At 49.9% G+C, this 13,091-nt stretch overlaps 2 protein-coding genes across 3 annotated transcripts in view; one reads left to right on the top strand and one right to left on the bottom strand.

Moving 5' to 3' along the window:
* The window catches only part of MED12L (mediator complex subunit 12L), a 100,976-nt gene that overhangs the window by 39,928 nt on the left and 47,957 nt on the right, over positions 1-13,091 (bottom strand). The window lies entirely within an intron of this gene.
* LOC113993133 (G-protein coupled receptor 87) lies at positions 10,808-12,401 on the top strand. The gene is made up of 2 exons (XM_027731040.2): positions 10,808-10,848; positions 11,371-12,401. The coding sequence occupies exons 1-2, from the start codon at positions 10,815-10,817 to the stop codon at positions 12,399-12,401; spliced, it is 1,065 nt and encodes a 354-aa protein (XP_027586841.1). The 5' UTR covers positions 10,808-10,814.

The following is a 13,091-nucleotide window of genomic DNA, read 5'->3' as shown; positions in this document are numbered from 1 at the left end:
GCGTTTCTCCCGCGCCGTTTTTACGACAAACTCCCCCCGTTTCGTGTGTCAGCTCGTCCTGACCTGCTCCAGCCTGGGAGCAGCCAACAACACGTCTGCGCTGGAGCCTGCCTGGGGATGCCAGGGCACTGGGTTCTAACCCATCGAGTTTTGCTGAGGCACCAAAATACAGGGATTTTAAAGACAAATTAATGTGTCATTGCACAACATTCAAAAATCAAACAAGCCAAAACCCCATTCTGGTGTAGATTTTATTTGTTATTTGACCACTACTCACACACCAGCTTTGGTGTGTGCACTTCATTCCCAGAGTGCTGGCTCATAAACACTCGGTCTCTGTAAGAGATTAAGTTATATTTTTTAAACCTTTCAGTTCTCACTTCCAACTTCTTCCCTCCTCCATAGCACATCCTGCTGTGCTGGTTCTTAGAGCCCAGCCTGAGGGACCACCAGCACCGGCAAGTGCCTGAAGAACGACAACATGAATGTAGCCATCATGTGCTGTTGTGCTGTGTCTGGATCACAGCTCACAGGCCTCAGGACACAGGAGCAGCCACACCACACCAAGGCCAAACTGTGCCCCCCACCAGGATGCAGGAATTGTGCTCCACAGCCCAGCGCTCGCTCCAGAGCACACGGTCTCACGCACAGCACAAGGCAAGTGTGTAGCAGGTTGTTCCAGGAGGGTACAAACCCCCTACATACCCTCTGACTTTTGCTCCCGTATCTCCAACAAGCAGCTGGAAGGGGAACAAAATAGAAGCACCTGCCAAACCCTGAAGCACAAGGGACAGCCAAAAGCAGCTGAAATGGAAGCTGGCACACACGGTCCTACACAGTCACATGCAAGGTCTGAGAGAGGAAAAGTCTCCTCTTCCTGACCACAGAGGAAGCCTCCTCCATCCTCAGGGGATGCCTGCAACAGGGACCATCCCCTAATGTCAGAATATCCAGCTCCTGGGATGAGTTTGGCAGCTTGTGGTAATAAAGCTGAAAACATAACAGAGTGGACCCGTGTTCCTACAACTTCATCTGCATGGTCTGCTTTGCCTTGCAAAAGCCAGTCTGCAAAGGCAAGCTGTGCCAGAAGCCTCCTGTGATCAGTGACTGTGCCTGATTCAAGGGAGAGGTGCTGAGGCAAGAGGGAATGTTACAGTCTGCCCACTGTAGAAACCTGGGATTTAGCACAGGGTTCCCTGGACACAGGCCAGAGGAAGCTGCTCACCACTGCAGGGGAGGTCCTGCTCACTCGGCCCCTCGCAGGCTCCGTGCAGTGATGGGGCACCGAGGGGTGTCCAGTGTCAGCAGAGAGGGGCTGGGGGCTCAGTCCCTCAGATCTTCGGGGGGGAAATAAGAGAAATGTGTCTGGAGAAGTGCAGACAAGACACACAGAAGAGGGCCTCGGCAGCCACTGCTCTCAGAGCACTGATATTATTTTTTGTTTTCTCATAATTTTTAACAAGGGAGATAGGTATTTGCTTTCTTTTAAAGAAGGTGACAGAAATACAAAATTACCCACTTGATCCTCCACTGACACAAAGCAGAATTGTGTCCCAACAGAACTGCCCCAATTTTGTCCCATGATTGTTTCAATGCTCTTAAGGCACTAAATAGCCTGATCGTGTGTAGAGCCAGGACCACTGAAGGCAGTGCTGTGAGAGGCAGTGGGCTTGGTCAGTCCTGAGGATCATCACAGCAGGAAACACACTCCAGTCATTTCAGCTGCAACACTGAGTGACAGGCGTAGCATTCTGCTTTGATCTACACGCTGTTTAGAAGAGAGGATCTGTTCAGAGCACAAAGATGTCTAAATACAGTCAAATTAATAACTGATATGATAATCTCGATTAGCAAATATTTGCATCTATCCAGCCCCAGATTTTTCAGGATCACGTTCAATCCACTCCCCCCGCAGCCCCTGCCTGCCCCGGAGGGCAGAGGCAGGGCAGCCCGGGCAGCACAGAACACCACTGCAGGCTCCCGGCGTCTCCCGCGCCCGGGCTCTGCCTTCCCAGCACGAACCCACCTCCAGGTGAATCACCGTCTGTGTCCCGGGCGCCCCAGCTGCTCTGGAGCCAGGAAGTGAGCGGGAGCGCGCTCTCCTACCCTGGCATGTGAGTCATTCCCGGGAATGAGAAAGCCAGTCGCTCCAGTTGCTCCTGGCCAGGGGAATTTTGACTCTCTGATCAGGTATCACAAAAAAGCGCCATCGGAAGCCAAAAATCTTACTGCCAGACATGGTTTGTTCAGCTACCTTCTCCCGGGAAATACTCTCCTGCCTGCTGTAGTTTCGAGATGCGTTTTGGAGGAATCTGAGGCGTTTTCGGGATGCAGCTCCCAGACAAGCCAAAGGCAATGATGGTGACAGGTAAGTGAGCTCTGACCGTCGGAAAGCGTTCGATAAATTGTTCAGTGACTCTACTTGCTCTTAACCACCCTTGAGTGAAAAGACAACAGGAATTAAGATGCAGTTGCTGAAAACCAGACTTGGAACCATATACTGAATATCGGATCAATTAAAAGTATGAAAAGTTCTCAAAATAGCACGACTTTATCAACCTTTTATTCATTCTGTACATGGTACTTGTTACCTTATTCCCAGTGGCAAAAAAATGGGGTTCTACTAAATCTTTCCTTCTAAGATACGACTCAAAGTGAGGCGGGTCCATGGTTTCAGTAACTCGCTTCCTGGCAGAGCTTAACTCACATAAAGTAAGATTAAGTAACTACAAGATCTGAATTTGCTATAAAAGGGTTTGTACCATATTCCTTTTCACCTCTTGCAGTACAGGAAAGCAAACTTGAGTTCTTTTCACTATATTAACAGAATAAGGGTTCTCTTCCTTCATAGTTTGCTCAGGTCATGTTAAAACTTGTCAGGTTCACTGGAAAAACCACATAGCTCCGAATGAGCAACTTACAGACTATAGATCTGGTGAGTCTCGCAGCTTGGGAAATATCTAAGGTGCTTGCAAAAACCTTTGTCTTTTAAGGAGAGTTCAGATTGAAAAGGTTGTTCTTGGTTACAGAGCAGCACAACTTGAGGGTTTGTGTTAAAAAATGAGTTGTATGTGCACTTACAGGGCCTGCAGCCACCTGCCCTGTCCTTACGTGTGCTCCATCTGTAAACTGGGAGCATTTCACACTTTTTTCCATCTTTTTAAAGTAGATTCTGCAATCTTTAAAAAGGGAAACCAGGAAACTCAGGTAACCTCTGGCTGGTGTTACTAATTCAGTCTCAGGCACCAGCCCCAGACACACGGAAGCCGGCAGTGCTTCTCCAGTTATGAGAACCTTCTCCTCACCTCCCTCTGTGGGTGGGCCACAGCCCTGGGGCACCTCACAGACCCTCTCGTGCCTCCCCACTCCACGGGGAGGGGGCTGGAAGAACCTGGGACAACCCCAGCTCTTGCAGGAGGGAGGAGAGAGGAGAGAGGCCAAAGGGTGTGTGGGGACCTCAGATACAGAAACCATCTGTTTGCATTAGGGAGGTGGGAGAAAAAGGCAGCAAATTTTCAGCAGCATCAGCCATCAGTCCCTCCTCCCTCCCCACCGAGGGCTGCTCGTCCCAGCTCAGCCCAGTGTCTCACCCTCTGCTCCCTCCCAGGCTGCCGGGGCCCCTCCAGGGCAGGGAGGGAGCAGGGAGACCAGCTCGCCCAGCACCTGCACCCCACAGCCCATCCTGCACCAGCACACACCCGTGCCAGCAGCTCCAGAGCTCCGGGGCACTGGGGCGTCGGGAGTCCCCTGGATCCATGGCTGAGCCAGGGAGACCAGACAGGGATTGAGCAGCGGGACAGGGGCGGCAAGGCACCCTCCAGAGCACATCTGACACCAAACAGCCCTTCAGAGGCCACGTGCTCCTTCCCACTGCCCTCAGCACAGAGCCCTGCATGGGACAGACCGGGAACCACTGATGGAGGACACTCCTTCTCATTTTATGACAAGTCCCTTGCTCACCTTCAGACAGCAAAGTTCACAAAGAACCTCCTGAGCACCAGGAGATGCCAGCTGAGGTCCCTGCCATACGACTGTAGCCTTAAACTTGAACTGTGCAGTATTTACTAACAGTTTGGAACTAAGTGAATGTGCACCTGACACACGTCAAGAGCTGTCAGCTCTGCAGGAACCCAGGCTGCAGCAGACACCAAACCCAGGGCTGCCAGGAAAGCATTAGAGGAAGGAGGCAAGATTAATTCCTGCTTTTCATTGGTCTCAGACCTTTCCAAAATAAAAAACACCATAACATCTTAAAAAAAATAAAATTAAAACATCATGCTGTCGATTATCAGGAGCTGAGTTCCGCACCTGACCAACAATGAATCTCTCACAAGGTTCTGCAGCAACCACTGCATCTGGATTTTCCTCAGGGAAATGTCAGTGACATACCAAAGGGACAACTGATGCTGAGCAATACAAATTGGACTTCTATCACTTCACTGCAGCAGCCACTGCTGCTGTACAAGGAGCCAAGAGCAGCCAGAGCTGGGTGGGAGGAGGAGCAGCAGCTCTCACTGCCAGGACCCGATGCCCTGCCTGGGACTGGCAGCCTGTTCATTCCGAGAACAGCAGAGTGGAGGAACTCTCTGGGCTATGCATGAAAAACCAGGGTTGCACCAGGCAGAACTTCTCCCAGATGTACCCCAAAATCCCCATGTCCTTTTCCTTCCTCTTTCAAGCAGTGGTGCTGCTGCAAGTAGCTCACACAGTCGATTGTGCCACAGCAGGATATACCCGAGCACAAGTAAAAGGCTGACAACAGCAGATCGGGATTTTTTGGTCCTTCTGTGATGTGAATTAGGATTGCATATAAAAAACAATTGCTTCAATGCCAAGTAAAATGCCTTAAAGTGAGACTGGAATTACTGAAAGGTTTAAATGGCACTGGCTACATGCACATACCAACAGTTATTATGATTTCCCGAGATACTTTCTCACAGGGTCCCCTGAGGGACCTGATCAATGCACAACAGCCAGAGCTCCAAAGGATGAAGGTGCAATGCTACCAATCACACACCTGCATTTCTGTCTTTGTGCCTCAGACAACATCTTGACTCTTTTAAAAGTGTCATTGTGAGATTTTTCACTTAATGTTTTTCATTGCATAATACCAATAATCAAACCTAAAAGCTGATATTTTCAGCAAAAAGCTCCAACAAATCGAGCCTGGCACCCCAGTGAGCCATGGCCCTGCTGGTGGGCTGCAGAGTGAAGCAGGAGTGGCACGTGGCACTGGCAGTTGGCACCACCAAGGACCCACCTGCTCACCTGCACAGGAGCTTTGGGACCCCCACCTATACCTGACCCCACTGAGGGCGCACACAGGAACTGCATCTCACGTGGCACATTCTTGATGGGGGTTCAAGGAAAGCCTCCCTGCAGCACAGCTGTACAGGGCTACAGCACATCTGTACAGGGCTACAGCACAGCTCCCACTGCCAGCAGGTTTTGTGCAACCAGAAAAAAATGGCAGCAGCATCTTCTAGAAAGAAGCGAAGGAAACATTCCAGAGATAATCCTTTCCTCCTTGCTAATTAGAGACTGCCTTACTGAGAAAACATTCATTATCCCAGCTCTGCCAACCACTGCTTTGTGTTCTCTTTTTTTTTTTAAAGAAAAAGAGCAAAAAGAGCAGCCAGCAATTGCAACCCAGCTCCTCTTGCACTGAGAGCATCCACTCACCTGCTGCCCCGGTGACACCACTTCTGTTGGCAGATCTCTCCTAACTCCTCATGCAAAAGCCACTGCAGCCCATGGGAGCTGTGGAGCTGTGCTTTGGCACTACAGCACTCCTTCCACAGCCCTTCAGCGGTGGCAGTGAGGGGCTGGGCCCCCTCAGAGCCCCTCCTGCCACAGGACCTTGGCCAGCAAAGGGCCAGCACACCTGAGCTGACCCAGGGCACTGCTGATGGTCCCTGCTGCTTTGGGGCCACAAACAGTGCATGGGCTGGTCATTAATGCAGCAAGGGACTGGGGAGCATTCCTGCAGCATCATCTGGGAACCACGGTGCCTGTGCCAGAGGAAGGGGAATTCATGCAGCTTTAGGGTCTGCAAGAAGCTTAAAGAACAGTCTTATGGTAACAATTAACAACAGTTACTAGATTTTGTAACCTCTGCATAGAAAATCTGATTCAATGTAATACAATCCTTGAACTTTTGATGTGTTCAAAAGACAGAAGAAAGTAAGAACTTGATAGCTCAGGCAGTATCCCCAACAGAGGGGATAATATAGGCTGTAATGATGCAGTTGAAATGAGAAAAAAATTGATGGTTACATTTGGATAAGGTATTCCAAAATTGGCTTTGAGAAAATTAGATTTGTCTAAATTATTTTTTTTAAAGTGAGGAAATCATATTACCGTAAGTGCACATTCCCCCAAAATGAGAATTTTGCACATTAGATGGTATTATGGAGTGCAGCTCAAGTTGTGCTCCCCCAGTGCAGCCATTCCTGCACCTGCACAACGAGTCACAGGCACAAACAGGCTGTGAGATTCCAGTACAGCACGGGAGGACACTGAGGCACAGCAGGAGTGAGCACAGTCAGCTCTTTGCTCTGACAGCAGGTACAGCCAGCCCAGGCACCGGAGCCTCCCGGGGCACTGCAGCTGTCACAGCCAGAGGAGCGAGGAACACCGACCCCCCCGTCAGTCAGAGCCCGTATCTGGGGGCTCTGCAGGTTCCAGTGACCCTTCTCTTGGGCACAGTGAGCGTGGGGATGGTGTCCCATCAGCAGCATGTCCCAGTGTGGGGGAGCAGAGGGACAGTGCTCCCACGTGCATTCCAACACGGATGTCAGCTCAGGGTTCAGGGAGCAGCCTGACCACCACCTGAAGCCTCACCTATCTCCTTCTGAAGACAAATGGATGGGACAGGGCAGGCACAGGATGGGATCCTGGAGACACAGGAAACTGCTCCAGCAGAGGGAAGCCAGTAGCACTGCAGCCGGGCCAGGGCAGGACACTGTGCTGCTCTGAGACGTGAGAGGAGGCTGGAAATTAGGGGAAGTTTAAGGAGGAACCTGAAAGCCCAGAAGGGGGTTTTATGCCAGATGCTGGAGCAGACGAGCAGCTTTCTAAGCAGAGGCAGGTTCCTGTTTCTGGCTATGACTGAGCAGATGGGCACCGTAAGGCACAGCAGGAGACAGCTACACACCAGTCCTTTCCTCTCAGCCTCTGCAATGCAGCCATTGAGCACAGCAGCATTCCTGGCCCAGGGATCCAGCCCATGCCAGCTGCACACCCCCCTGCCTTGCCCCAGGGACTGGGACAGCAGGGCCAAGGGCACAAAGCCCTCAGGGCTGTGGCACCCTGTCCACAGCAGAAGGGAGCAGGGACAGGTCCAGCCAGCTGGGTCTGGCACACGGGGTTGGGCACCCCAGGGCTCAGCCAGGAGCAGTGGGCACACAGGAGTGGGCACTCAGTGGGCACCCAGGAGCTCCCACCCCATCCCAGGCAGAGCCAAGGACCGGGATGTGCTGGCTGCAAAAATGCCAAAACCAATGCAGTGTGCAAAGCATGAGAGAGCAAGAGGTGTAACTCACTGATGTAAGTAGCAATTCCAACAGGAATTTCAGGTTATTCCACCGTGCATTACCAGCACATTAACATACACCTTTACCAAAAAGGAGATGGACCATTTCTGACAGAGGCCTCCGAGGAAGGGAAAGGTGGCAGTGCCCTAGTTACTGGGCTTGTAGTGAACAAGGGAAAGCACTGAGGAGGGTGAGCAGACACAGGCAAAGGAAAACACAGCATGAAGGCTTGATCAGGGGATGCAGGACAGGAGTGGGCTCAGGGGATGTAGGACAGGAGCAGGCTGACACAGAGAGCAGTGACACAGGCTCCGTGTCTCTCCCTGCAGCAGCTTCATGGACATGGGCTCTTACCCTGCAGCTGCACCGATGCTTTTTTCCCCTAAATCTTTACAAGTAACTCCATGATTTGTTTCTGACAGGCAACAGAAAAGAACGTGACTGCAGCCAGCCAACAGCAGATTTAATATCTGCCTCACATGTCTGTGCTGCATTAACCCTGTCATTTACCCAACCTTATGGTGATGAATGCAGAGGGACTGGCGAGAAGCCACATATCAACAAGTTATGTGTTCAAATAAAAACCATCACTTAAGACTCTGCAGCTCCATGACCTAGAATAGCTGGTCTAGGTTGTAAAGAGAGTTTTCTGATTTTAAATAGTTGTAAATAAGATGAAGAATGAGCAATTAGATTTGAGGATATACAATTTCTTTAAACAGGGAGGCAACTTCAAGCCTTAGTCACTAGAAAAACTTTATAGTCATTCCCTGCCCACCTGACACTGAAGTCTGCTATGCAGCCTGTTATTTCATTTCTCCTCTGAGGTTACAGTCATGTACATAAACCAGTCTGTTCACATCAGCAGCAAGAGATGACCTCATCAACCACCAACCAAGTGCAGGAGTTACAAGAAGTAAAATATATGCTGGTTTACAAAGCTACTTGAGAAAAGGAGCAGCTTCTAGTGCATCTTCAAAGCCATCCAAGCAGAATACATTTGTATAGCAGACTGAGACAGCTGCTTCAGGTGAAATTGGTGAGAAAAGTATCCAGAGAACCGGACGAGGAGAGGAAAGCCAGCCCTGTCGAACATGGAAATACCACATTCCAAAAAGTAAAAAAATCCACTATCAGAATACACAGTCAGTGAGCAATTACAAAATACCTACAATGCTCTTTAAAGACAAGACAGTCTTCAACTCCTGTTGCAAGAGAATATATGAAAAACAGGGAATTCTCTATATAGGATAACTTTGTTCCTCTCCTGGAGTCTGCAATGTAGTGGTATTCACCAGAAAGAACCCAAGGACAGGGATACACCAGCTCTGACTCAGACAAGCCTTGCTGACCTACCCCAGCACGTCTGTAACAAAGCCACACTGCTCCCAGTGCTCTGCCCACCACAGCAACCCCAGCCCCACAGACTGAGACAGGAAACTATGGAAACACCTTTGGACAGGTGAGTCTGAGCAGGATCATCACTGTGCATCCCCCCTTCTGTCACACGACCGGTCTGTGCAGCAGGAGCACGGTGCCAGTGCTGCCCTGCAGCTCTGCACAGACCTGTTTGGGGAAGCCTTTAAAGCTCCAAACTGCAGCAGCATCACGGGTGCCACGAGGGCAGGGGGCTGCAGGGGCTGCCTCTCTGCAGAGATCTCTGCAGCAGGGAGCTTTCCACCAGCACCAGAACACAGTCACCTGTTTTCTCATGTAAAACAAGAGACAGAACTTCTGGAGAGTGTCAGGGCTGCCTGTGCAGGAAGAGGCATCCACTGATACCACCTGATGTTGGATTTTTACAGTCTCAGTGACAACATCCACCTACAAGAACAGATGCAAAGGTGGAAAAAAAAAAAGGAGCCCTTTTTAATAGGATTTAGAGCAAAACCCTTTGGGACCAGATAACACCAGAAGATGAGCAGTCCATTCCACACAGATCCATACGCAGCTCCATCGAATCCTGGAGCATTTCCCAGGATTGCAGCACGGGGGACACAGGAGCCACCACTTGCTCTCCCTCAATCCCAGGCAACTCATCCAAGGCTTCACTGACCTCTCTGGACTGAGGATTTAGGATAGCACTTGCCTGAAGAGCCTGAGAACAAGGAGTTTTCCAGGGACCAGGAATTATGCAGACTTAAAAGGAACTCTGAAAAGCAGGGAAGTAAGTACCTTATTTGCATAAGGAGTTAGATATGCATCTTCTCACAAAATCATGTATTCTTTTGATCTCTGCCTCCTGGGCAGAAAGGAGAGCTGCAAATCCTCAACAACAGCAAAACATGACGGGTAACTGCTGCTCAGACCCGCAGAAAACAAAATACCTACAACACCCCTGACAAGTAGCGTTACTGTCAGAGCCAACAGTGCCAGGCAAGAAGCCAGACTGATAAAAAGGTTAAAATATCGGAATTAAAGTTTTTACTGATGCTTCCATACTCAGTGACTTGCTTTGGTGCCATCTAGTGACACACAGCAAGGTTCTGCGTGGGGATGGCACCTAAAAACAGGTTCAGATCTGCAAGAGGGCTGCAGGAATCCTATCATCTCCACATTCCCAAGGGAGCAGTCAGGTCTGGTGGAATTGCTGAGATCTGAACTGTTTTGCCAGTTTTCCTATCAAAACTTGTAAGCAGAAAGTGAAGCACAGAAAAATTACTGCATTTGCATACTGGTAAAAGAAAGCCCAGTCTGGAGCACAGCCTTACAAACAGGTATTGGCAAAATCCCTTTGAACAATGTCAAACACTGTGATGCCATCATGGCATAGGTGAGGTTCTGCAGGTTTGAGTGTCTCCCATGTGCTGGGTTCTGATGTGCTTTATTCAAATCATGAGAAAGGAACAGCAACTTGCCATTTCCACCCCAACCTGGGGGATACATTAGGAAGTTATACACATTTATCTCATAATTATGGGTGCAGCTTTTTCCTTCAAGAATCGAGAGATGATAAATTTAAAAAGAATTCCACTCTTTGGCATTCATCACTGAAATGAGTGGGGATGGGGCGATCAAGACCCTGACAGCAGAACCCTGTGCAGTACCTAGAGATTGGCCCTCAACGTGCCTCAGCTCCTCACTGGGAATTCCAGAGGAAGCTCCTTTCAGAAAGTTCCTCTCCCTGCCAGGGAGGGGAAGGTGGGCTCTTCTGTTTTAATTTGAATTTTTTTTCCCCAGAACATCATCCTGGCACAGGCCCTGCCGCATCCTGGATCCACAGCTGCCAGTGGGACTCCTGAAGAGCATTTCCGCTGAAAACCTACAGCAGCACAAAGGATGGGGTACAATTTGTCCTATGGAAAACTGCCAGGTAAAATAACGATGGAAATATAAGTGATTGAGAAGTGTTTACCCTGTTACTGTCAGTTCCTACCAACATTTGAAAGAAATAAGTCATTTCAGCACGGGCCAGCCTGGTTTGCCTCACCAGACAAGGTCAGAGCATAAACAACATGAAACAAAATGTACTGTCATTTTATGACAGAGTTTGTAAGTCTGAAATTTTTCTCAAACATTTACACAAGAAATATTAGAATCCCCCAGAGACTGTGATTTTTAAATACATTTAAGTAAACTAAGTTTTAAATGAGCATTTTGATAAACCTGAGGAGTCTTTCCAGAGCCCTGTCTCCTGACAAACATCATCTCAGCTCACAAGTTGCATGCTGTCAGGAAAGCCAAGAGCTGACAACCTGCAGTTTTGATTCATGGTTCACCCGAGCAGCCTCCGGACTGCCCAGAGAGAGCCCGTTTTAAAGAGGACGGTTTTAAAACGGCCCTGTTTGTAAAGCACCAGAAAAAGCTTTAAACTTGTTTTCCCTCCTTCCCCCAGACGATCACCTCAGCCCAGACAACAGCACCTCGCCCAACACCAGCTCCCCTGGGAACTCCACACACGACGAGTTCACCACCATCGTCCTGCCCGTGCTCTACCTTGTCATCTTCCTGGCCAGCCTCCTGCTGAACGGCCTAGCAGTGTGGATCTTCTTCCACATCAGAAATAAAACCAGTTTTATATTTTACCTCAAAAACATCGTGGTTGCAGACCTGCTCATGACACTGACGTTCCCGTTCAAGATCATCCAGGACTCGCAGCTGGGACCGTGGCACTTCAACTCCTTCCTGTGCCGCTACACCACGGTGCTGTTCTACGCCAACATGTACACCACCATCGTCTTCCTGGGGCTCATCAGCATCGACCGCTACCTGAAGGTGGTGAAGCCCTTTGGAGACTCCAGGATGTACAGCATCACCTTCACCAAGATCCTGTCGGCCTGCGTGTGGGTGGTGATGGCCTTCCTGGCACTGCCCAACCTCATCCTCACCAACGGCTACCCCACCAGGAGGAACATCGACGACTGCCTGAAGCTGAAGTCTCCCCTGGGGGTCAAGTGGCACTCGGCTGTCATCTACATCAACACCTGCATGTTCGTGGTGGTGCTGATAGTGCTGATAGGGTGTTACATTGCCATATCCAGGTACATTTACAAATCCAGCAAGCAGTTCATCAGCTCGTCCAGCCGAAAGCGGAAGCACAACCAGAGCATAAGGGTTGTCGTGGCTGTGTTTTTCACCTGCTTTCTGCCCTATCATTTGTGCCGAATACCCTTTACTTTTAGTCACCTGGACAAAATTTTAGATGACTCTGCCCATAAAATTTTGTATTATTGTAAGGAAATGACACTGTTCCTGTCCGCATGCAATGTCTGTCTGGATCCAATCATTTACTTTTTCATGTGCCGGTCGTTCTCACGAAGGCTGTTCAGGAAATCCAACATGAGAACCAGGAGCGAGAGCATCAGGTCCCTGCAGAGCGTCAGGAGATCAGAGGTGCGCATCTACCACGAATACACTGATGTCTGAGGGCACCCACAGAGACTCTGCTCACTTGTGAGATTGTTTGTACATCGTGTAAATAAAATGTCTCTTTGAGTATCTGACCATGGAAGCTCATTAAGGAATGTGCAGACATGTTCAGCTCACCAACATCCATCTCAAATCCCATCCCCACAGGGATCAGGCTCACTCCAGGAAGGTTTGGGGCTGTTTTGGTAGGTTGGTTGGTTGGTTTAAAGGCCAACCTAAGGCTGCCTCAGCTTAGAAAATAACCCAGAGCTGCAGGAGGCTCCAGCCAGGATGGACACACTCTGGCCTCAGAGCAGGATCCAACAGGAGGGGTCAGCACCCCCAGGGTCCGGTGGATGGTGGCAGGTGAAGGGGAGGGGAGGAGGTGGCACAGGCCCTGGGGGTCCCTCGCTGTGCCTGGCACAGGGTGAGGCTCAGGCTGCCCAAACAGCAGCGTGGCAGCACCTCACCCAGGGTGTGAACCCTCTGAACCCAACAACATTCACACACATCATTTTGTCCTGGACTCATCGGGGACTAATCAGACTTCTTTAGATCAAAAGCTGATCAGACAAAAAATAACCAACTTAAAAAAGGCAGGTTGGCAGGAACAGGCAGGTGCCCTGAGCAATCCATGCTCACAGCCAGCCCTGGGCTGTAGTGCAGCTGCACAGGCAGGAGATGGCAACAGTCCATCAGCCAGTGCCT

The sequence above is a fragment of the Pipra filicauda genome, unplaced genomic scaffold (assembly GCF_003945595.2).
Source record: "Pipra filicauda isolate LSUMZ 115617 unplaced genomic scaffold, ASM394559v2 scaffold78_size3787270_pilon, whole genome shotgun sequence".
In the NCBI taxonomy this organism is placed as follows: domain Eukaryota; kingdom Metazoa; phylum Chordata; class Aves; order Passeriformes; family Pipridae; genus Pipra; species Pipra filicauda.
The sequence above is the reverse complement of the archived record's forward strand: the minus strand, read 5'-3'. Positions and strand labels throughout refer to the sequence as shown.